Source organism: Ursus arctos, unplaced genomic scaffold (genome assembly GCF_023065955.2).
Source record: "Ursus arctos isolate Adak ecotype North America unplaced genomic scaffold, UrsArc2.0 scaffold_5, whole genome shotgun sequence".
Lineage (NCBI taxonomy): Eukaryota > Metazoa > Chordata > Mammalia > Carnivora > Ursidae > Ursus > Ursus arctos.
Window position 1 is genome coordinate 64,155,514 of NW_026623067.1, and position 22,844 is coordinate 64,178,357.

Genomic DNA, 22,844 nt, shown 5'->3' on the forward strand with positions numbered 1-22,844 from the left:
ATGGTGCTTGGGCCCCTCTGCTAGACAGTGAAAAAGGTGAGGGACTGTTGAGTTTCTTGGAAAGAGGTGATGAATAACAACAGATTAAAAGATCAACCTACACATGTTAATTTTCTGTAAGGTGCTGGTGCTGGCTGCTTTGGGAAGTACAATAGAAAAGGAAAGTCCTGCCCTTCAAGGAACTTAGTCAAGATGGATATCAAGGATCCATTCATCCACGTGGATTAAGTTGAAGCCAGAGTTAAGTATCAACACAGAATATCCCAGAGGCAGGCTGCAAATATAATTGATGGGTGGGGTACTGCCAGGGTGATGCAGAGGACAAACAGAGAACTGCGGGCTGGAGGGCTCAGCAAAGGCTTTCAGAAGGGGATGGAATTGAACAGATGGCGGAGTCCCAACAGCCAGAAGAGAGTGAAGGCATGAGAGCAGTGGTGCCAAGGAGTGTTTGGGTAAAGATGATCAGAAGTTTTGTGAGAGAGGAAGCAGTGGGGTGGGAGGCTACAGAGATGCAAGGAGCGCGTGGCTTTGTCTGTGTAAGTCGGAGGACCTCAGTTTACTCATCTTCCTGAGATCATGAGTGCTGACCTGAGGATAACAACTTGCTCAACAAAAAGGGAGTCTATTGGCTCATGTAGACAAGAAGGATGAGAGTGGATTTAGAACGCTTTGCTAGCCTTACTCCCCCTCCTGTCCCTCCACCTTGAAAGGCAGGTATGATGCAGTGGCAAGACTGTGGGCTTCTCCCACACCGCGAGGGCTTGCTTGGAACTCTTCCTGTTACTAGCTGTGCTTCGGTTTTACTCTGCAACAAATGAGGACAGCAATAGCAGCGCCCACCTGCCAGGGTTCTTGCATGGAACTGCTTAGAACAGTGCCTGGTGCATAGAGTGAGGACTAAATAGATGCTAGACATTAGTCTTCTCTCTGTTCGGCTGACTCCCTCTTGCTCCAACTCCTTAGAGGCTTCTGCTCTACAGAGGAGGGTGTGGCTGCTCGCCCCATACCCCATCTTTGTGACCCAGCCTTACAGTGAGGAGGTACCCCCACCTGGACTCATGATGGGACCCAGAGAGGAAGGAGCCTGTGGTGGGTCAAAATAGAGTGTTAGGTAGACAAAGAGTGGTTCACCATGCACACATCTGAGCTCACAGTCAAGTGCGTGGAGTAGCAAAGCACATATTCTACATTTTTGGGTGAAGAAGCCAAAGGAACAAAAACTTAAAGGTTCATAGGAAAGTGACAGAGCCAGGAATCCACCCAGGCCTGTCACTCCACAGCCCTTTTCTATTTCACCGTTATAAGTAAACCTCAAAAGACTTTGTTACTATAAAATAAAGGCTGCCTATTGTTTCCTCTGGAGATACTTTCAATAAGAATGGAGGTTGCAGGGCACCTGGGTGGCACAGTTGGTTAAGCCTCCGACTCTTGGTTTCAGCTCAGGTCATGATCTCAGGGTCCCGAGATTGAGCCCCACATCGGGCTCTGAGCTCAGTGTGGAGTCTGCTTGAGATTCTTGCTCCCTCTCCCTCTGCCCCCCTGCTTTTGCTCCCCCCCAAAATAAATAAATCTTAAAAAAAAAAAAAAAGAATGGAGGTTGCTTCATCTTCAACACAACAAACATTTACTGAGCACCTATTACATGCAGAGGGCCAAGCACTGGCAGTGATATCAAAGCACAAAGATGAGTGAAGCATGGCTCTTGTACATGCAAGTTTCCTAAACACAGTGGAGAAGACGGCACACCCAAAATCACATGGATACAGTGTAGATTGTAAAAGGAACAGTCAGTGGATCCAACAGGTTTTTATAATGGAGGTTGGAGAGTTGTGGACAATTTGGCTTGTCAGTTCTTTATTTTGATAAGGATTTTTTTTTAAAAGAAACCTGTCAATAACCACTATCATTTTACATAAAAAGGATGCATTAATTCTTAAAACAAGAAGGGAAAAATTTTCAGAATAATAGGCCTTTAAATTTTACTGATTTGTATTACAAACTTACTACATTATCCTTACTTTTCTCATTTCACAGAAGATCAGTGAAACTTTTTATAAACCAATGTTTTAAGAATCATGGTCTAAATGAATTCCTAAATGTCATTCCTGCCAGATGACATATGGGCACATTTTGATGTTTTTGAAATAAAAGCCTGCTAGAATATGAGGAAGTGCTATTGTTTTATTTCATTGCCCAACCTGCACCCCCAATGGCTCTCATGGGAATATTCCAGGGGTCCAGGCTTCAGTGGGCAAGGGCTCTTGGATGAGCTTGGAATGGAGCCACTGGTAGAACTGGATATGGCCCAGGAGAGGTTTAGCTGCTTCCTGTGCGGCCAGGCCAAAGTCAACCAAAGTGCCTCTGATAAAGGATTTTGAAAAATAATATTTTTCTTTTTCTTTTTCAAAGATTTTATTTATCTATTTGTCAGAGAGAGAGAGAGCACAAGGAGGGGGAGCGTCAGGCAGAAGGGGAAGCAGGCTCCCCACTGAGCAGGGAGCCCGAAGTGGGACTTGATCCAAGGAGCCTGGGATCATGACCTGAGCCAAAGGGAGATGCTTAACCGACTAAGCCACCCAGGCGTCCCTATTTTTCCTTTTCTTGGTGGTTGTGACATTCTAGAATGGAAAATGCTCAAGGGATAATGTTACTATGTCATGTAGCTAAATTAGTAATAAAACTCCAAGGGGTCTCAATGACCGGAAATCCAGAATTTCCCAATGGTTCGACATCTATGTCCAACTATGCCAATCCTAATCAGCAGAACTTTCTTTCCAAATACACTAAAATCCACCCTGTGTGTCCCTGCATAAGTAGTTCTTTTTCTACATCTTGATTTCAAGGCAATTTCAGTATTTTTTTTAAAGCATATTCCTTGCCATTAGGACATGTAATATACTTTTAAAGTTCCTGTGATCTTTCAGGTTTATTCCTGCAGTAATCTGACAAGCTAGAGTAACAAACAACACAGGAAATTAAACCAAGAGATCATAAGCCGAAATTCAGTTTTTTAATTAAAAAATGTCATCACCAAAGTCAGGGTGGGGGTTCTCATCAGATTTGGGGCAATTTCTCAATTTTCTTCAGATGCTATTAAAAAATAAAGTTTGAAGTATCCCCAGGATATTTGGTCTTCCATTAAGGCAATCTATAATTCACTTCGCTTTTCTCTTTCACAATTACGGTGCTTGCCATTTGTATTTGAGATGAAAATAACACAAACATAGATGTGCTCTAGAGTGGAAACCTGTCCACTTACCAACAGGAGCTAGCTTTGTCATAAATAATGATCACAGCAGTAGATCTCAGCAACTGCACCACCATACGAGTTACATAAATAAGCTCATTGACAGCTAACTTCACACACTCATAGAAACAAAGGCAAATGAAAGTAATGAAAATGCATTTGCAACACAGTGTGTAAAAGCCCTCAGGCTTGTCTTCAGAAGTTATTTCTTTTACCAGCTCAGGGTATTTGGATTTCTGAGGTTTTCTTTCTAATGTTTCTGGGTCACATTGCCTTCTTTTTAAATTAATTTGTTTTTGATTTTTTAAAACCACCTTTTGAGGTATGCTTGCATACCGAAGGCTGTACATAATGAATATAACTTGATGAGTTTGGAGGTAAGTACACATCCATGAAACCATTACCACATTCTATGCCTTAAACCTTTCTGTCACCTCCAAAAGTTTCCTCTGACTCTCTTAATTATTATCATTATCATCATTTGGTGATAAGAACACAACATACTAAAATGTTAAGTATACAACATGGTATTATTAACCATACAAACTATGATGAAAAGCAGAGCGCTAGAACTTATTAATTTTGTGTAACTGAAATGTGGACCTATTGACTACTATCTACCTGTTTCTCCCACCCCCTCAGCCCCTGACAACCACTATTCTGCTCTCTGCTTCTGTGAGTTGGCCGGTTCAGGTTCCTCATATAAGTGGCATCATTTAGCATTTGTTCAACTGTGTCTAGCTTATTTTACTTAGCAAAATGTCCTCTGGACTCATCCATGTTGTTGCAAATGGCGAGATTTCCTTCTTCCTTAAGGCTGAATGATACTCCATTGGGAGCATATGCAATATTTTCTTTATCCATTCATCTGTTGGTGGGCCGTTAGATTGCTTAGCTCTTGTGAATAATGCAGCAGTGCACATGGGAATGCAGATATTTCTTCGAGATCCTGATTTCCTTTCTATATCTATCCTGACATGGGATTGCTGGATTATATGGTAGTTCTATTTTTTAATTTTTTGAGGAACCTTCATATTGTTTTACATAGTGACACGGGTCATAGTGAAATATTCAAAACATGTCCCCTAAAATCAGGAACAAGGCAAAGATGACCACTCTCCATCTTCTATTCAATATCTTACTGAAGTCTTAGCTGGTACAAACCATGAAGTTTGGATAGAAAGAAAGACAAATGTCTGTATTGACAGGGATCAAGATTATCTTCATAGAAATCCTATGGAATCTACAGTGCAACTATGAGAACTAAAAGTGGACGTAGGAATTTTTCAAGATATAGTTTTCACACCCATAATTCAGTTTAATTTCTATATATAGAAGCAAAAAACTGAACATGTAATTTAAGAAAAAATATATTTTAGCTTTTTTAAAACCACAAATAGATGTGAATACATTTAAGAAAAAATGTGAAGTAATTCTACACTGAAAACTACATAATGCTGTTAAAAGTAATTTGTGTGTGTAATGGGTACAACTATATTTATATACCAAAGTGGAGTCATACACTACATGCCATTTTGTAGCATCCTTATTCTGAAAATGAATACATTAAGCACACATTTTGACATTCTTAATTATTATTTTCAAACTTAAAAAAAACTCTGCGGACTCCTGGGTGGCTCAGTCAGTTAAGCGTCTGACTCTTGATTTCGGCTCAGGTCATGGTCTTGGGGTCATGGGATTGAGTCTACTTGGGGTCAGCGGTGAGTCTACTTGATATTCTCTCTCTCTCTTTCCCACCCCCCACTCTCTTAAATAAATAAATAAATCTTAAAAAAAATAACAAAAAAACTCTGGAACTTGGAAAATTTCAAGCGTATGTAACAAGAAAGACAACACTGTCATCAACCTTCACGCACCCATCATCCAGGTTCAACACTTTCGGTTCATCGGCTACTCTCTTGCCTGCCACAGAGGTATTTTTCTTTTAATAGCTGCTGTACAATATTCTTTTGGTTCTGGGTATATAACATAGTGATTCAACAATTGTATACATTATGAAATGTTCACCATGATAAATATAGTTATCATCTGTCACCATACAAAGTTATTATAATGTTATTGACTATATTTCCTATGCTGTCCTTTTCATTCCATTACTTATTTATTTTAGGTGAAACACATTGCCTTCTTAATAGAAACATCACAGAATTTTCAACTGCGTCCAGATCTAGAGATTACTGCTACATAGAGACCACAGCCTTATAGAATGAAGGTGCGTTTCAGGCCTAATTTCACATTTAGGAGAGCACATTAGGAGAGCAGAACTATAATTTGAACAAAATATAACTATTGAATCTTACAAGAGAAAATGAAACGTACTCCTATGCCAACTGTCAGGCAATGTTCCTGGCTCCAAAGTACAGCCTGGGGCAATGCCAGCTGGTCCTTCCCAGGAAATTGAGCTTGTCCTCCACATAGGAAATCTGAATGACTCTATCTCACAGGAAATGCTTTATTGTCCATTCCCATGAACATTGTGAGAAATTAAAAAAAAAAAAGGGTGGCTGTGACTGAAGATTGAACAAGGAATGGAAGTTGTTAAATAATTGAGACTCCTGTGGATTGCTCAGCATTCTGGCTACGACCAGGGGTTGTGGCCTTAGAATGATGGGGTAGAATTATTGTGGGGAGATAGGGCAATAATAAGTAACAAAAGAATACATGCTATGTCCCTAACACTGTGCTAAAAGTGTACACGCATTAATACTTACAACAATTTCATGAGGTCAGTGTCATTACTATTGTTATGATCATCTATTATCCCTTTTTACAGATGTGGAAATCAGTGGACACATTTCCACTGGATTGTGGGGTGCCGACTCATAGAGTTGCCTCAAGTTTTACTTTTAATAAATGGCAGAACCACAATTTGAACCCTGATCTCTTTGACTTCAGAGTCTGGGATTAACATTATGCCTAACAGTATCATGACCACCCCCAGCATTTATATAAAATAATATTGCCTCAGACGTGCTACCTTTTGTGTCAGGAGGCTCCATTGTGCTTTGCCTTGCTCAGATAACATTTGGTGGGGAGCTTTCCTGTCTTGCTTTTTGTTCCCCAGACCTTTACTGGGGTGTCTCAACCAGGCTTGTCTTCTTCTGTTCAAATTACATAAGCTTTGGTCTCTGCTAACAACAGGATTATGTCTATCGATCATTTTTTAAAATAGCTTCAGTGGTGACATTTCTCCCCTGCTGAAAGAGCCTTTTAATTTTCATGCTGCTATGGGTGAGCCACAGCTAAGCTTGGGGGGAAAAAAAACCCTAAAATCAGCCAAACTCTACAGATTCTAATATTATTTGGACAATTGAATTCCTACATAATTCTGAGAGATGATAGGCAGGGTCAGATTTATAATATTGCTCAAGATAGGGAATCCATAGGAGAGATGTGAACATGGATTCATTCAAACCACCTCTGCTGTCCCTTCAAACTTTCCCTAGCAAAACACCTCCTCCGCAATGTCCAAAGTGCTCTAGAGTTAAAAACAAGAATGAAAAGGTATGATTAATTATAGCCAACATGCAAGGTGCACTTCCGTGCCAAGCTAAGTATAAGTTATTACCCTTTCAAGAAAGTCCAATGATCCTGAACAGTTGAGTAATTCCTTTGAGTCATAGCCAGCAAGTGACAAGAGGTGTGGGATTTAAACTTTGAACCTTGAACATGAGTTGGGTTTGTTTTGGTTTTTGTGTGTTTAGTTTCTTTTTTGCCAGAATCCATGTGTCTAAAAGTTATCAAACATGGTCTGCCTCAGCCAGGCCCTTAGCAACACCTTGCAGGGAAAATGGATCTATCAGTTATGATCACTCTTCAAAAAGGTCACAATCTGACTAGTAAGATAAAAAATAAATGCATCAAAGTTTATTATTTTTTTTAAAAAAACTTTATTTGAGAGAGAGAGAGATCACGAACAGGGCGGAGGGGTAGAGGGAGAAGCAAACTCCTCACTGAGCAGGGAGCCCAACGTGAGTCTCGATCCCAGGACTCTGGGATCATGACCTGAGCCAAAGGCAGACATTTAACTGACTGAGCCACCCAGGCACCTGAATGTTTATTGACCACACAAAAAAGTTAAGTCATATTTCAAGAGGTGTTGCTTGGAATGCAAAATTGTCAAATACATTTTATCCTAATTGCAATAGGAGTTCAGAAGAAGCTGAAGGGTCTCAGGTTCCAGCAGGAGCCTCAGGGTGGAGGTGGGATTTAGTCAACTTTGCAAAAAAGCCTGGGTTTCCCACAGTTGTCAGATGGTGGGGCTTTCTAGGTGAGAACAGGGGCCAACTCTAGGGCTTAAGGCAGGTGAGACCAGAATTTAATACCATACTCCACCTCCTTTTCTCCTCTTCCTCCAACTGTTCCTTCTTTTGATCCAGGGCTTTTGTATTGCCACATTTCTCTTGTTAGGAAGGAATATGAGTGGGGCACCTGGGTGGCTCAGTGGGTTAAGCATCTGACTCTTGATTTTGGCTCCATTCATGATCTCAGGGTCGTGAGCAGGCTGCTGGAGATTCTCTCTCCCTCTTCCCTTGTCCCTTCCCCTGTTTGTGCTCTCTCGTGCTCTTTCTCTCTAAAATGAATAAATAAATCTTAAAAAAAAAAAAAAAGGAAGGAATATAGGCTAAAAAATCCATTCACACAAAGATGTGTGCCCTTAGTATGAGTATATGCATTTTTAACAAGTGCACTGGGACACAGTAATGATAAAGTCATGAGGCACTGATGGTGGCATTCCTCTTGCTTCGTGTCCTTCAGAGGTCTACCCTGCCCACTTCTGGATTTTGTGTTGAATCAGTGAGTGTCACTCTGCCTCCCACGGCATCGTCTGGTCCAGATGTCCATGCTTGACCCCAACTGGGGCTGGGTGAAGGAACGCGGCTGGAGCACCAAAGTCCATCTACGGTAGTGGAAAATCAACCCAGAGCACATGCTTTGCTAGTGGAGGTGAGTGATGTCTTTTTCAAATATAAAGTATACATACATTGTTATTCTTTATATATTTTATCAAAATTTTTACCAAAGCCTGAACAAAAAAATACTAATCCACATTTTAAAATTATCTTCCCATACTACTTGAGAACTAAGAGTAGCAGTTACAGAATCTCATTTTATTTGCCTCCGGCAAGCATATGCTGCTCTATATGTGTTTTTGACTGACACATTTACTGCCTCAGAATATGACAATTTTACCATTTAAAATAAACTATGGAAATTTAACCGCACAAAGATTCGATAATAAGCTCCAGCCATGGTAAGCCTTAGGTCATCTGGTAACTTGTCACTTCTACGCTCATGTACTCAGATGGACTTGAACCTTGAACAAAGAAGTCAGGCACGCACTGGCACCAGGGTTAGGGATACCAAGCATCCCCTTTGTCGGGGGCTGTGGGGCTTCCCAGCGTGGAGGATTTGCAGTGCTAAACCCAGGGGAGTCCTGAGCAAACTGGGACAGGGTGGTCACCCTGTGAAGACCAGATTACAGGGCAAGGGCAAGGCTCTGAGTCTCGCAGCCAGTGTGCTGGGGTCCAGAGGGAAAGCAGCTATCTGGCTGTGGAGGCTACACCCAGAAGGAAAGCGCTTCTCTGGTGGGTTGTCTGAGGCTGTGTGAGGTTAGCCTTTTGGCCCACAAGCTGTGGGTGTGGGTAAATAACTGAATAGAAGGGACAGAGAGGACAAATAGGAAAAGAGAGAGTGAGGGGTGTGACCGGAGCAATGGTTACAGGCAGCGTGCAGTGGACCCTGGCAGGAGGGGAGAGAAAATGAAGAGGGAGAAGACAAGCTACTTTACTGTGTGGGCCCAGATGAGACGAATGGTTTTGTGCAGATCAGGAAGATGTGCTTCAAAGGCCTAGCATAGGAGTTCTTAGCCCTAACTGGCCATTAGAATTATGTGGGCACTTCTGAAAATGCAGATATCTGGGCTCTTCCCAGGCTAATTTGAATTAGAATTTCTGGAGGTGTACACAATCATTGGTCTTTTTATAAAGCTCCTAGGTGATCCTCATATGGAGGTAAGATTGACAACTTTTGGCCTGGCTCCAGGCTGGGTGTAGAGTCTACTTAAAAAAATAAAAATAAAAACAGAAGTGAAATTGATTTTGATATATTGATTTTTTTTTTCTTCAGTGATCTCTACATCCAGCATGGGTAGACCCTGAGATCAAGAGTCACATGCTCTTCCGACTAAGTCAGGTGCCCCCGATATACTAATCTTACATCCTACAACCTTGCTTGCTATATTCACTCACAAGATTTTGTAACCTTTTCAGAGATTAGGTTTTTCTACATAGACAATCATGGTATCTGTTAAAAAAGATAGTTTGATTTTTCCTTTCATATCAGTATGCCTTTAATTTCCATTTCTTGCTTTTTGCCATGGCTAGGACTTCTAGAAAAAACGTTAAACAGAAGTGGTGAGAGTGCACGTCCTTGCTTGTTCCTCATCTTAGGAGGAAAGAATTCAGTATGACATTAGCTGTAGATTTTTAATAGATGCCCCTACTCGGGCTGAAGAAGTTCCCAGCTCTTCCTGGTTTGCTGAGAGTTGCTGTTGTCGTTGTTTTGAACCATGACTGAATGCTGAACTTTGATGGGTGTTTTTTCTGATATTCATATGGTTTTTCTTTTTTAATTGTTTGATATAGTGAAGAAGTAGTTGATTTTTAAAATGTTAAATAAACACTGAAACGTCTCCTTGCACTCCTGGCATAAACTCTACTTCATCATGATGTATTATAGGCTGTTTATCCCATTCAGTGTGTTTTTTATCTAAAACACTGTATTTTTCATTTCTAAAGTTTGATTTGGGTCTTTTCGTCTTCCATTTTCCTCCTCATCGTTCTCATGCTTTCTTCTACCTTCTTGAGTATATGGGGAATGCTTATAATAGCTGTTTTAATGTCCTGGCCTACTAATTTTGTCCCTTGTGTCATTTCTGGCTCTGTGCTTACTGTTTGCATATTCTCCTTCTTATGAGGCACATTTGCCTGCTTCTGTGCCATTTTTGGTTAGATGCCAGATATTGTGAATTCTACCTTTTGGGCTCATTGTTCTTGTTTGGTATAGTATATTCCTTTAAATATTTTTTTACTTTGTTCTGGAACACAAGTAAGTAAATTGAAAATGTTTGATCCATGTGAGACTTGCTTTTAAGCTTTCTTAGGTAGGTCCAGAACAGCTTTTAGTGTGGGTTACTGTGGCCCACCCATCGGAGTGCTCTACTGCATAGCCATGTGTTAGGCGACCTTTCCATTCTGACTTCTGAGAAGTGGTGTAAGCACTGGGGATTTTTCCTCCTGCTTCTTTCTGGGGGTTATTTTCCTGACCTTAGTCATATTCTCATGAGCTAGTCAGGACTCAGCTAAATACTTTGCAGATTCAGAGCTCTCTCTTTGAGCAACTGTCTCCTGTCCAGCAGTCTGTCCAGTGTATCCTAGCCACTGCTTCTCTGAACTCTGAGTCTTGTCTCTTCAAGTCAGTGAGGCCACCAGGCCTTCTTTGGGTTCTCACTCAAGTGCTGCAGCCTGGCGCCTCTCTTTAGGCTGCAAACGGAGGCACTTAGGGCTCATCTCATTTGCTTCCTTCACTCAAGAATCACAGTCCTTTACTGCCTATTGTTCCGTGTCTGGAAACCACTGTTTTGGTTTTGGTACATTTTGTCCTATTTTTTAGTTGTTTAAGGCAAGAAGTAGACGTTCTGTCTCTGTTCTTGAGAAGTTATTTGACATTTGCTCACAGATGAGGGAAAGTTGATGTTGCTGGGATTTCTACAAAGTAATTTTTTTTTGGTAGGAACTTTAACCCTCACATCAGAAAGACTGTAAAGGAGCTGTACCAGGCTCGGCAGGCACTGGCTGTGGCTTGGAGGATTGATGACCTACCTGAGGTGTGCTTTTTGACCCCCAAGACCACCGACAGTTAAGTCCCATTAGAGTCTTAAAGCAAGCCTTTGGGGTAGGACATGTGTTTTCTACTAATGAGAGCAAATCAACCTTCCACAAGGTCAGCCAGAGAGGTGGTTGATGCTATGACAAGAAATGATAACTGGAGAAAGCAGGAAAAGCTTGGATTGAAGGGAAAAAGAAGTTCTTTCTGAAGCAGGGAACTCCTGAGTTAGTTTCCACGTTAACATGTGCATTCTCTGTTTTCTCCCCCACAGTTCTCTGTTGTTTTGAGGGTAATTAAAGAAAGGACCTATTCCGTGCTTACAACAGATTGGCAAAGGTGGGTGGTGCTTCCCCCTGCCAATCTCCATTCCCACTGACCAGAATTGCAAGCAGGCGATTCTAGCTTCAAGGGATAATAGACAAAGGCCCCTGGGCTGGCAACTCAGTGAGGAGGCTGGAAGAGGACACCATGTGCAGACCTCTTTGCAAACCCTCAGAGTGGCCTCCTAGCAATAATGAGGTAGCATTTTGAGATGGCAAAGTTTCTACAGTCAATCAGATGCAGGCATGGAAGCATGATAGGTAGTCTAAATATTAATGGACCTGTTCCTTATTTACCATCTCTGACTGTTGGTGCCTAGATATACTCTCTCTCTCTCTCTCTCTCACACACACACACACACACACACACACTCACTCTGTTAAGTAAACTGACCCAGGTACCATTGGGAGCGTACAGGGGTATCCTTCAGGTTGACTGAAGTCAAAATACCTTCCCCAATACACAAAATACACACACACACACACAGACACTCAGATATGCAAGCCAAAGGTTTCCTTCCTTCCTTCCTTCCTTCCTTCCTTCCTTCCTTCCTTCCTCCCTCCCTCCCTCCCCTCCTTCCTTCCTTTTTAAGATTTATTTATTTATTTAAGAGAGAGAATGCTCACATGTGCGTGCATGAGTGTGAGAGCTGGCGGGGGGGGGGGGGGGGCTGGGAGGGAGGAAGTGCAGAGGGAGAGAATCTCAAGGAGACTCCCTGCTAAGTGCAGACCCTGTTGCAGGCTCGATCTCATGACCCTGAGATCATGACCTGAGCTTAAACCAAGAGTCAGATGCTTAACTGACTGAGCTACCTAGAAACCCCTAAATCTATTTTATTTCTATATAACTATCATTGAAAACCAGAAAATAAATCAAAATGTATCATTTATTGTTTGTTGTGGACTGAATGCTTGTGTACCCCCATAATTCATGTGTTGAAATCTAACCCCCAATGTAATCGTATTTGGAGGTGGGGCCTTTGGGAGGTAATTAGGTTGTGGGTATGGAGCCCTCATGAATGGGATTTGTGTCCTAATAAGGTGATAACAGGATGAGAGTTCATTCTCTCCCTCCCTTCCTCACTCTCTCTATCTCTCTGCCATGTGAGGATACAAAAATCAGTCATCTGTAATTGGGAGGAGGGCTCTCACCCAACCATGCTGGCACCATGATGTTGGACTTCTAGCCTCCACAACTGTGAGAAATAAATTTTTGTTGTTAATAAACCACCCAGTTTATGGTATTTTGCTATAGCAGCCTGAGCTAAGACACTTGCATCAAAAAAATATGAAATGCTTAGAGATAAATTAGATAAGAGTTGTGTAAGACCCATACACTGAAAACTACAAAACACTGCTGACAGAAATTAAAGAAGACCCAAACAAATGGGGAGATATACCATGTTCATGGATCAGAGGACTCAATATTGTTAAGATAATAGTTCATCCAAAATTGACCTATAGATTCAATCCAATCCCCATGTAATTCCAGCAAGACTTTTTCTGTAGAAATATATAAGCTGAAACTAAAATTTATATAGAATTGCAAAAGATTTATAATAGCCAAAACAATTCTGAAAATGAAGAACCAAGGTGAAAATCATAAACGACTTGATTTTAAATTTTTAGAAAGTTAAAATAATCAATACAGTGTGATATTGGTGTAAAGACATACATCAGTGTAAATTTGTATATATATATATAAAGATATACATCAAAGGAACAGAATAGAGTCCAGAAATAGACTCACATATGTATAGCCAATTGATTTTTAACAAGGACGCCAAGGCAATTCCATAGGGAACGAATAATCTTTTTAACAAATGGTGCTAGAACAGTTGGATAGCCATATGTAAAAATATGAACCGCAACTCAGTACCCCACACCACTGGATTATAGGGCTAACTGTAAGAGCTAACACCAGAAAAATTCTAAAGGAAAGCACAAGAGAAAATCTTAATGTCCTTGGGTTAATCCAAAAGACAACCCAAACGTTCATCAACATAAAAATGGATAAACAGATGTGGTTTATTCATTGGGTACTACTATCAAAATACTATTTAGCAATGAAATGGAACAAACCATTGATACACCCATCAAAACAGATGAATCTCAAAATCATTTTGCTGAGTGAAAGACGTCAGACAAAAGACTATATACTGTATTGGTCCATTTATATAAGCTTTTAGGAAATGCAAACTGTTGAATTTATATAAGCATTAGGAAATGCAAAACTATTGTGGCCACAGTTTCATGGGGATACAAATATGTCAAAACTTATCAAATAGTATACTTTCAATATGTGCAGTTAATTTTAAGTCAATTAGACCACAATAAGCCTGTTTTTAAAAAGTACAAAGAACAGTCTGGAGTATAGTGCAGTTTAAATCCATGGAGAACTGTACCAGTCAGGGCCATTAACACTAGATGTTGCAACAAGAAACCCAGTATCTCAGAGGCTTAACACCACAAAAGTTTCCGTTTTGCTTATGTTACAATGTCATTGGCAGCTCGCAGCCAGCCAGTGGCTCCAGGACCTTGGCTCCTTCTAAGTCTTGTAGCCCTGCTGACTTCAAGGTGTGGTCTCTCTTCTTAGCAAGGATAAGAAGAAAGAGAAGAGATGGTTATGACCAGACCTACAAGGAGATGCCCATCACGTGTGCCCACATCTCTGAGGCCAAAACCTAGTTACAGAGCAAGCAAATATTCTTCTCCATGCTAGGAAGAAGGAGCGCTGCTTTCATCTACACATCTTGCCAGTTTCTGCCGGCAGAAAAGGAAATGTCAGAGTAGTTGTGCACACAATAATGGGCATTACAAAAGAATATTGAGCTTCTGAGCCAAAATACTTGTATTCAGATCCCATCAGTTTTCTCCCAGAATGAAAGGGTATCTGCTTTATTACTTCTGAACTGCTTGAAAGCACCTATTCCAGGAGTTCTCATAAAAAAACAGTTTCTGCACCTAGAGAGAATCCAAATCTCCCAACTCCTAGGAGACAGAAAATTGGTATAGTTTTCAAATCGCTCCCACAGCCTCCCCACTCCTTTTCTACTTCTGCCCGCAAAGTACGCAGTTTGTGCCCTCCACCATCTGCGCCGGCAGCACAGGCTAGCGGGATGTTAGAGCCACCAAGAAACATGCTCAGGGTCCTTTGTGCAATATAGCCGGATAAACGGATTCCTTGCCTAAGCAGCCAGTTAGCCTCACCGTACAACCGTTTGGACAGGCAGTGGCCGTGACAAGATGGCGAACTCAAGGGCATATACCACCAGTTGTGTGCACTTGATAAGGTCACTCCCTCTTTCCTCAAATACTGTCTTCACTCAGCTTCTGGGACAGCCCACTCTCCAGGTCCCACCTCCCTCCCTGCTGTCCTCCTCCTCGTCCTAACCTCTGAATGGCAGCTTGCTCCCAGGGCCCTCTCCTGGAGCACCATCTCATGTGACCCCAGGGATTCTGAAAAGCTATGGAACAGGTTCTCCATTTGAGCATCAACTCCCCAGCCCTCCAACCTTCGTAGTTTTGGACACTCAGATAAAATGTCTCCTCCCTCCCTTCCTTTCTTGTTAAATTATGTGGATAACTTCTCCCTCTACAAGTAGTCATTAGGCTCCAGATATGGCAGTTCATTACTAATTTTTTTCTCCTAACTTGCCTAGAAAAAGGCAAAAAAGACTCTTTCACTGTTATCAGTGAGAAATGCTTTGTTACCCTTGAGAATCAGCTGAAACTGACCCTTTCAGGAAAGAGTCCATGAAATGCAAGAGGGAAAAACAATGAATTCACAGAAGAGCTTGCTCCCACCCACTTGGAACAGAGTCCCTTTAGCCAACCTGTTTGATCAGCTGGGGAAAAAGCACCCTCATTTACATAACCTCCTGGCCCTTTGTGTTTCAAGATGGCACTGGTCCAGGAAGCAGTTTCCATATGAATGAAGGAGGATAAAGGCCCACCAGTGCCCATCAGAACCCCACAGGATATGGCTTCTCTGGATTGTCCAGGAATTTCTGGTTGTTTCCGTACAGTCTTGCAAAATGATCTAATATTTGCAAATGTGTGCACCCTTTAACAATTCAGTGAGCAAATACTATATTAATTAGGAAATAGTTATGAATCATTTGTGTGCCAACTGCATATAAGCTCTCTTACTGGGTGCTTCAGGAATACAGCCCCATCTTGGAGGAACAGACAGTCCAGTGAGGAACACCTAAACATTAAATCATATTCCTAATAGACTGAGCACACCAGGAGCAAAGGCACTGTCTTTTCTCTGTGTCTTCTGCATCACCTAAGTATCATGTTGAGGACATGAACAGGTGATCAAATCCATAGTTCTCCCAGTGAATTTCCATAATTAAAACCAACAGTGATTACCAGCCAAATTTCAGAGGAAGCCAGAGCTCCCTTCTGTCACTGTCAGGGGCCATATGACAGCCCCAACATCTTACATGGTAGGAAGTGATGACAGACAAGAGGCTGAGAAGAATACTTGGTGTGGTTCAAATCAAAAGGACATTTGAGTACAGAGAGAGAATAAATCAGCACTGAAATTAGCCTCCACACCAGAGACGTTGCTTATTAGGGAAAGAATGTTTCGCATCTGACAAAAACACAAGTGGCTAGAAGGTTTGAATACTCATCACAAAATGGTTTTTGTACTGAATTCACACCCTTACTGGTTTCTGCTTGAAAATGGAATGCATCAAATACACAGGTGTCAACTCACTTATGGTTCTCAGAGCTGGGACTGGGCCACAGAGAAGGAAATAAAAGGCCTCCTGAGGCAATTGCCATCTCCTCTGCATTTAGAATCTGGCTCCAAACCTTGCCCACATTTCCTTATTGTCTCTGTACTTGTATCCGCTCTAAATAACAATGCAAGCTCCCAGCTGGGTTCAACCCGAATTAGCACAGCACTGTCCCGAAGACATTTAAAAATGTGTAAAGAGGAATGACCACTGTTCTCACACTACAATTCCAAATGGCAATTCCTCTATTGTATAGTTTTTAATAGTGAAAGTGTTTTGTTTTTGTTTTTAGGTAAGATGGAAAAAACCCTCAGCTGCTCAGTGAGGCAGAGTACAGTACTCTGTAAGAACAGCACTGATGGACTAGGCAGACTCCCTGGCCATCAGTTTACGAACACACAACTTGCGGTACAAGACAGGTGTTTTGTTGCAGAGTCATGGTCCAGAAAAGGATTTTATTTTGTTTTTAAAAAAATTTAACCATAAACACTTCAGGGCAAACCATTTTTATGATAAGTGACTAAGGGGAATGAAAAGTCTATATAGTAGAGTCAAATCCTGGAGCTTCCTGGGCCTTTCACTAGCAGCTTCTGGGCACGTTTTTCTTTTCCACTTACATTTTATAACAGGGGTCTCAGTTTTCTGGTTGTACTTGTGAGATTTGTTAATCAAATGAATCGAGTCCTACCTGGGGTATCTAGTGAATCTATGACAGCGCAGCCTCTGGAGACATTCTGTCAGGGGCAGCAAGCCTCCCTTGTTTGGGTATTTTCTTCTGGTTGAAAACTCTGTGCTTAACATTTCCTTTCTTTCATCTTAATCCTGAGAAATCACAGTCATGGAGAGGGAACCACCAGCACCTGGGACCGGGGGGTTGCACTCATGAACCTTCTCCCCGGTTTTAAGTACAACAGTGCAAGGACAAGTGGCAAAGTCAAGGTTGTCCGGTATGCAAAGCCACCCTGGGACTCCGCCTACTGCCATGGAAATGCACTGATGGATGAGTGTGCGTGTATGGATGTGGCAGGTGAGTTGTGAGTTTGTGTGAATGGGTTTGTGAAGGTGTATGAATTTGCATGCATGTGTATTTGTATGTTTGTTAAGTGCTTGTGTATAAGTATGTGTATGCTTGTGTAAATTTTTGAGTGAATGTGTTTGCATCTGTATGTTCATTGTGTTTGCGTATGATTTTTTATCTGTGCCAGCCTGTATGACTGTGAATATATGAGTATAAATGTGTTGTGTATTTATGTGTAATTGGCATGAGTGTGTATGTTGAGTGTATATGTACGTGTCTAGTGTGTGTGAGTTTGGGTGAGTGCATGTATGAGTGTATGGTTTGTGTTTGTTAATGTGTGTGTTTGGGTGAGCGTATGTGTGTGCACGTGTGTAGTTGCCTGTGTAAGTGTGTAATTGTATATGGCTATGTATTTTTGTGTGAAGTACACATTGTGGCTGTATTTGTATATATGAGTGCATAATTTTGTGTGTATAAGTATTGTATTCGTGTGTATGATTGTGACTGAATTCATGGCTGTGTATTTGTGTGTATGTGTACTCTTGTTTGTATGGGTGAGTGTGTAATTGTTAAAATGCAAGCACTGTGTTGCGACTGTGCGCGCTGTGTCAGTGTGCATTTGTGTGCATGTGAGTATATATATTCGTGCGTGCGTGCGTGTGAGCGGGTGAGTGCTGCCGCCGCGCGCCCGCACCTCCCGGCTTTCCGCCCCTTCGCGGCGCGGGAGCAGAGGCGGCAGCCGGCCGGGGTGGCGGGCGAGGGTGGGACGCGCGCCGGGGTGAGCGGACTGCGCCGCCGTCAACGCCGCCGCGCCGACTTTGCCCTTTAAATCGGTCTCCAAGCCGATTACAGCTGATCTCCCACGTGACGTTTTACCTTCTGTCTCCCAGAGCGAGTTGCCCGAGGACAGTCCTCCTCGGGCTGCCGCGCGTCGCGCCGCCCCAGCCCGCCGCCGGGCTCCGGCTCCCGCAACTTCGGGCGAAGCGGCGGCGGGCCGGGGCGCCCTCTCGGGGCCACTTTTCCACGCGGGCGTCGGGGGCTCCCGGGGCTTCGCTCGGCCAGAAGGGCGGCGGTCGCGGCCGACAACCCGCCCTGGCCGCAGCCAAGCGCCCCTCGGACCCGCGCGGCGCCGCGCCCCGAAGGCCGGCGGGGTGCCCTGCGCGCTGCGTCAGACAAGGGGGCGCCCTTCGCCAGCCCGGACCGGAGAGGGCGCGCCCTGGGGCGAGCCGGCCACGAGATGGCTGCGAGGCAGGGGTGAGCCCCCCCGCGCCCTCACCATGCAGAAGAGCGTGCGCTACAACGAGGGGCACGCCCTGTACCTGGCCTTCCTGGCCCGCAAGGAGGGCACCAAACGCGGCTTCCTGAGTAAGAAGGCAGCCGAGGCGAGTCGCTGGCACGAGAAGTGGTTCGCTCTCTACCAGAATGTGCTCTTCTACTTCGAGGGCGAGCAGAGCGGCCGCCCGGCGGGCATGTACCTCCTGGAGGGCTGCAGCTGCGAGCGGACGCCCGCGCCGCCGAAGGCCGGAGTCGGGCCGGGCGGCTCCCGGGATGCGCTGGACAAGCAGGTACCACGCGCCCTCCCTCCTCGGTCTCAGTCCTCGCGGCCGCGGCACTCCCTCTTCTGACCCTCGAGGTCTAGGGCTCGACCCAACGCGGGAACCGTGCTCCGAGATCCAAGGTTCCCCCGCGGTGTCAGGGGCAGGACATCTCCACGCGCCTCCCCGTCTCCGTCCCCCCTCTCCCCCACCTCCATGGAATCGCTTGAACAGAGGCTCCGCTCTGTTTCTTTCGCGACCCTGAAAGCGGTCGGGTCTTTTCCAGTTTCATTGCAAACCATCCATTTCTTCTCTAGACCTAGTTCGGAAGGATTTAGTGTGGTGACGTGTGTTGACACCTGTTGGGTTTAGATTGGCACGACGGAACTAACTTATTTGGAAAAGTTTGGTTTCTCCCTTACCCGGCTGGTGCGTGTAGGTTTTTGGGTTTTTGTTTTGTTTTGTGTTTTTTTGCCTGCACGTTTGATCGCTGGCTGCTCAAGAAACAAGCGCGGCGGGGGGGGGGGGGGTTCACAGGAAGGACAGGCACTTTCTGTTGGCGATTTTCATTGTTTTTGTGGTTTATGTCAGTTTACCTTGCTTACATTTGACCAGCTGGGTCTAATCATGGAGGTAAATGTGTATCCATTTCCCTCAGGATTAGTATTTGGTAGCCACATTCCTGCTATGTTTAAACCTGTGGGCATTTTTAAGAATGCTTCTCTGTATTTTTAAATGACTACTTTGAAAATAAATGTGACCTTTTTATCCTGGGTCATAATTTTATTAGTTTTGCTCTGTATGCGTTCGGGGAGGAAAACCAAATCCTCTAGATTTAGTAACTCCGCCCCCCCCCATTCCTGCAAATGCGAAATTTGTATTTTTTTCCAATCACCGTTTGGTTATTAAAGTTAGAGCAGACAAATTTTATGCTCCCAAATGTTCTCACTTCGCTTCTAGATCTCCACCTTAAAAAAAAAGAGGCTGATTGTCTTTGCTGTTGCATAAAAATGTTTCGCAGCTGAATTTCCCCTGCAAATCAGACCAAACAGCTTCTCCTGCGAGAACGTGGTTGTGGGAGGCGCTAGCGATGGGATGATGAATAAGATGCCTACATAACCCCTGGGGCTCGTGAAACAATGTGTAAAATTAAGAGGAGTTCAAACTAGATCAACCAGAAGTTTTGTTTTGTTTTTTCCACTTTGGTTTTACTATAAATCATTAACAGACTTAATTGATTAAACTTGTTATATTGCACATAAATCTGATATTTAAAAATACACCCTTTGGTTTTTGAGGGCATGTTGAGGGTTATTTGAAAAACTGATTTTCAATTTTGTAGATACAGATAGTGGAAATATGTTTAAATTTCAAGTCATGCATGTTAGAATTTAAGAGCATGAAAAGAGAAGCAGATTTTTTTCAGTATCTATTTTTTTTTCCTATTGGTGAGATTTTTTTTTGAAGGTACGTATTCCAAGGCCCCCCAAGAGCCAAAACTAGTAAGTTCTTAAGTATTATCATGTGTAAAAGCAAACAGGTACTTTAAATTACCCTGACTATATATCATTGACTTGATTCCAAATTATTTTTTCTCCTTGTATTTATACTAATGTCAGGAGATAACTTTTCTTTCTCTTTCTTTCTTTCTGAGCTGGGGGTGTGAAGATGTTACTTGCTACAACTTATCTGGCTGTCTGACCAGTTAACATATGAAAACCAACATTTTTCTGCTTGGAAATTATCTGGACTCTCCAGGACAGTTTTCTTTACACCACACTTTAATACATAAATGTAACCTCCAAATAGTATGACTTTTTTTAATAATAAATTTTTATTATGTTATTTTTTAATGTAATTTTTATTATGTTATGTTAGTCACCATACAGTATATCCTTAGTTTTTGATGTAACGTTCCATGATTCATGATTTGCGTATAACACCCAGTGCTCCGTGCAATATGTGCCCTCCTTAATACCCATCACCGGCCTATCCCAATCCCCCACCCCCCCTCCCCTCTGAAGCCCTCAGTTTGTTTCCCAGAGTCCACAGTCTCTCATGGTTCATTCCCCCATAGGTCAAGCAGAGAAACACAATTATCATATGGTTTCACTCATTTATGCAACATAAGAAATGGGAAGATCGGTAGGAGAAGGAAGGGAAGCATGAAGGGGGGGTAAACAGAAGGGCAAATAGTATGACTTTTATGCCACTTTCTATGGAAGTCCTAAACAGGTCATCTTGGTGAAAAAAAAATTCTGTTTGCCATACAAGTATTTTTCAGTCATTCAGTACATCTTTAAGAGGATAGAAATCGGAACATTTGGTGTATGTAGAAAAACTGAGATATAAAGAACGAGCATTTCAAAATGGATTAGGAATTGGATTGGGAAATCTGTCAGATTTTGTCTTCTGTTAGGCTTGCTTCTGTGACTTAGGTTAGCTTAGCAGATTGATGCTTTTCTCTAGCACTGGCTGTCTGGGTGACTCTGAAGAATTAAGAAGAAACTGCAAAGATAAGAAACAAGAAGAAACGTCTCTACCTTAAACCTACAGTTTATGCAGTTGGTTCCCTTTCAGTTCATTTGTGTTCCTATATGCTCACGTTTTCTTAAGCACCTAGACTTGAAACTGGCAATGTTGAGGCACCGAGCAGGGACCTTCTTAAGGTTTGTTTCTCCAAATGTGCTCCTGGAGCTTTCTGAGTAAATATCTCTGTCAACCCCATATAGACGGCTGAAGGTTAGGGCTTGACACAGGATTTAGGGAGGCAGACTGGGTCTCCTCCACCATGTTGCTGTGACTTATGTACACAAGTCTCTTAACAGTCTGTCTGTTTTTTTCTGTGAATGAAATCTGTTTCTTAATATTTAAAAATTAAGAGTTTGGCTGAGAAGATTTCAAGTTGCTTTCCAATAATGACATCTCCTGTTTTTAATGTTGTAACAGCAGTGTGAGCTTTTGCTGTGTAGAGAATGTGACAGGCTATTTCATAAGACTTAAAGTTTACCAGTCTCTGTAATAAATACTGAATCTGAGAAGGTAAACACAAGCAGGTGATCAAAGTGGACATTCTGATAAATCAGGTTAGCAGATGTGCAAACCGATAGGAACATCATTGCTAGAGGAGGAGTTCTTATTTACACTGGAGTGTGATGTAATGCTGTTGGCAGTTACAGTTAATGTAATTTTTGCTATCAAATATCTGCAGTCATTCTTGTCAGTTTAAATGCTACTTTTCCTTCAAATAATTCTTAAATTCTGATTGTGATTTTTTAAGTTATAGTATAAGAGGAAAACACTCATTGGTTTGCTTTTTCTAAATAATTCAAAGTAAGTTGGTTGACGAAAGAAAAAAAAATTAAGGTTTTTTTTTTTTTTTTTTTAAACCACTGTTAAAGTGGTTTTTAAAAAACTGTTTCCAGTTAAGAAAAAAGAAAGGTGTTTTTCACTTTCCAAATGTGCCTAGGTTGAAGGAATGTTCGCATTGGTCCATTTTTTCAAGACTGTCCCAAAGATTTCACTTTGGTAGGTCCTTGGTTGACGGTGAGGCTCTCATGTCAAGTTTCCGTCGTGGCTACTTTTTAGGTACTTTTAGTTAGGGTGGTGTAATCAAAATGAGTTGAGCTAAAAAAATTTCAAGTCGTGTTCCTTTTCTTGAACATGTATGTTGGTTGTACACTTTCTAAAGAAATCTCCGTTTATGTGAAATGAAACACTTACTTTTCACTCTAGGTGAAGGTGTTCAAGGGGAATGGGAATTTGAGTTTAGTAAGTACCTTCTGTGTGCCGGGCTCTGTGTAACCCTCCATTATCGCATCCAACTTGAACTTCGCTTCTGCTCTTAGAAATTGCTAGTACTTTTTTCATTTGTACCTGTGCTAACACCGAGACTGAAAGGGTTCTTGGGAGATGGAGATGATCAAAGTGCAAGTCCAGCTTTGAAGACTGAGTAATCTTGAAGAGTGCCTTAGGAAGATGCTACTGAAGTCAATGGAGCTTCAAGGAATTTAAAATCTGAGGGGGCGCCTGGGGGCTCAGGCGGTTAAGTGTCCACCTTCG

The 22,844-nt window shown here is 42.4% G+C and overlaps 1 protein-coding gene and 1 long non-coding RNA gene across 5 annotated transcripts in view; one reads left to right on the forward strand and one right to left on the reverse strand.

Moving 5' to 3' along the window:
* Positions 1 to 18,853, reverse strand: part of LOC123001035 (uncharacterized) — a 31,164-nt gene extending 12,311 nt beyond the window's left edge. For 2 of the 3 annotated variants that reach the window (XR_008957584.1, XR_007190516.2), the window contains exon 1: positions 18,567 to 18,655. This is a non-coding gene — a long non-coding RNA (uncharacterized LOC123001035). Of the gene's footprint in view, positions 1 to 18,566 lie in introns of all 3 variants that reach the window. The other variant, XR_008957585.1, reaches the window with a different exon arrangement.
* Positions 18,014 to 22,844, forward strand: part of RASGRF2 (Ras protein specific guanine nucleotide releasing factor 2) — a 233,099-nt gene continuing 228,268 nt past the window's right edge. For both annotated transcript variants that reach the window (XM_026498699.4, XM_048221198.2), the window contains exon 1: positions 18,014 to 18,812. In XM_026498699.4, the coding sequence (XP_026354484.2) occupies positions 18,525 to 18,812 (288 nt within the window). In that variant the 5' untranslated portion in view covers positions 18,014 to 18,524. The remainder of the gene's footprint in view (positions 18,813 to 22,844) is intronic.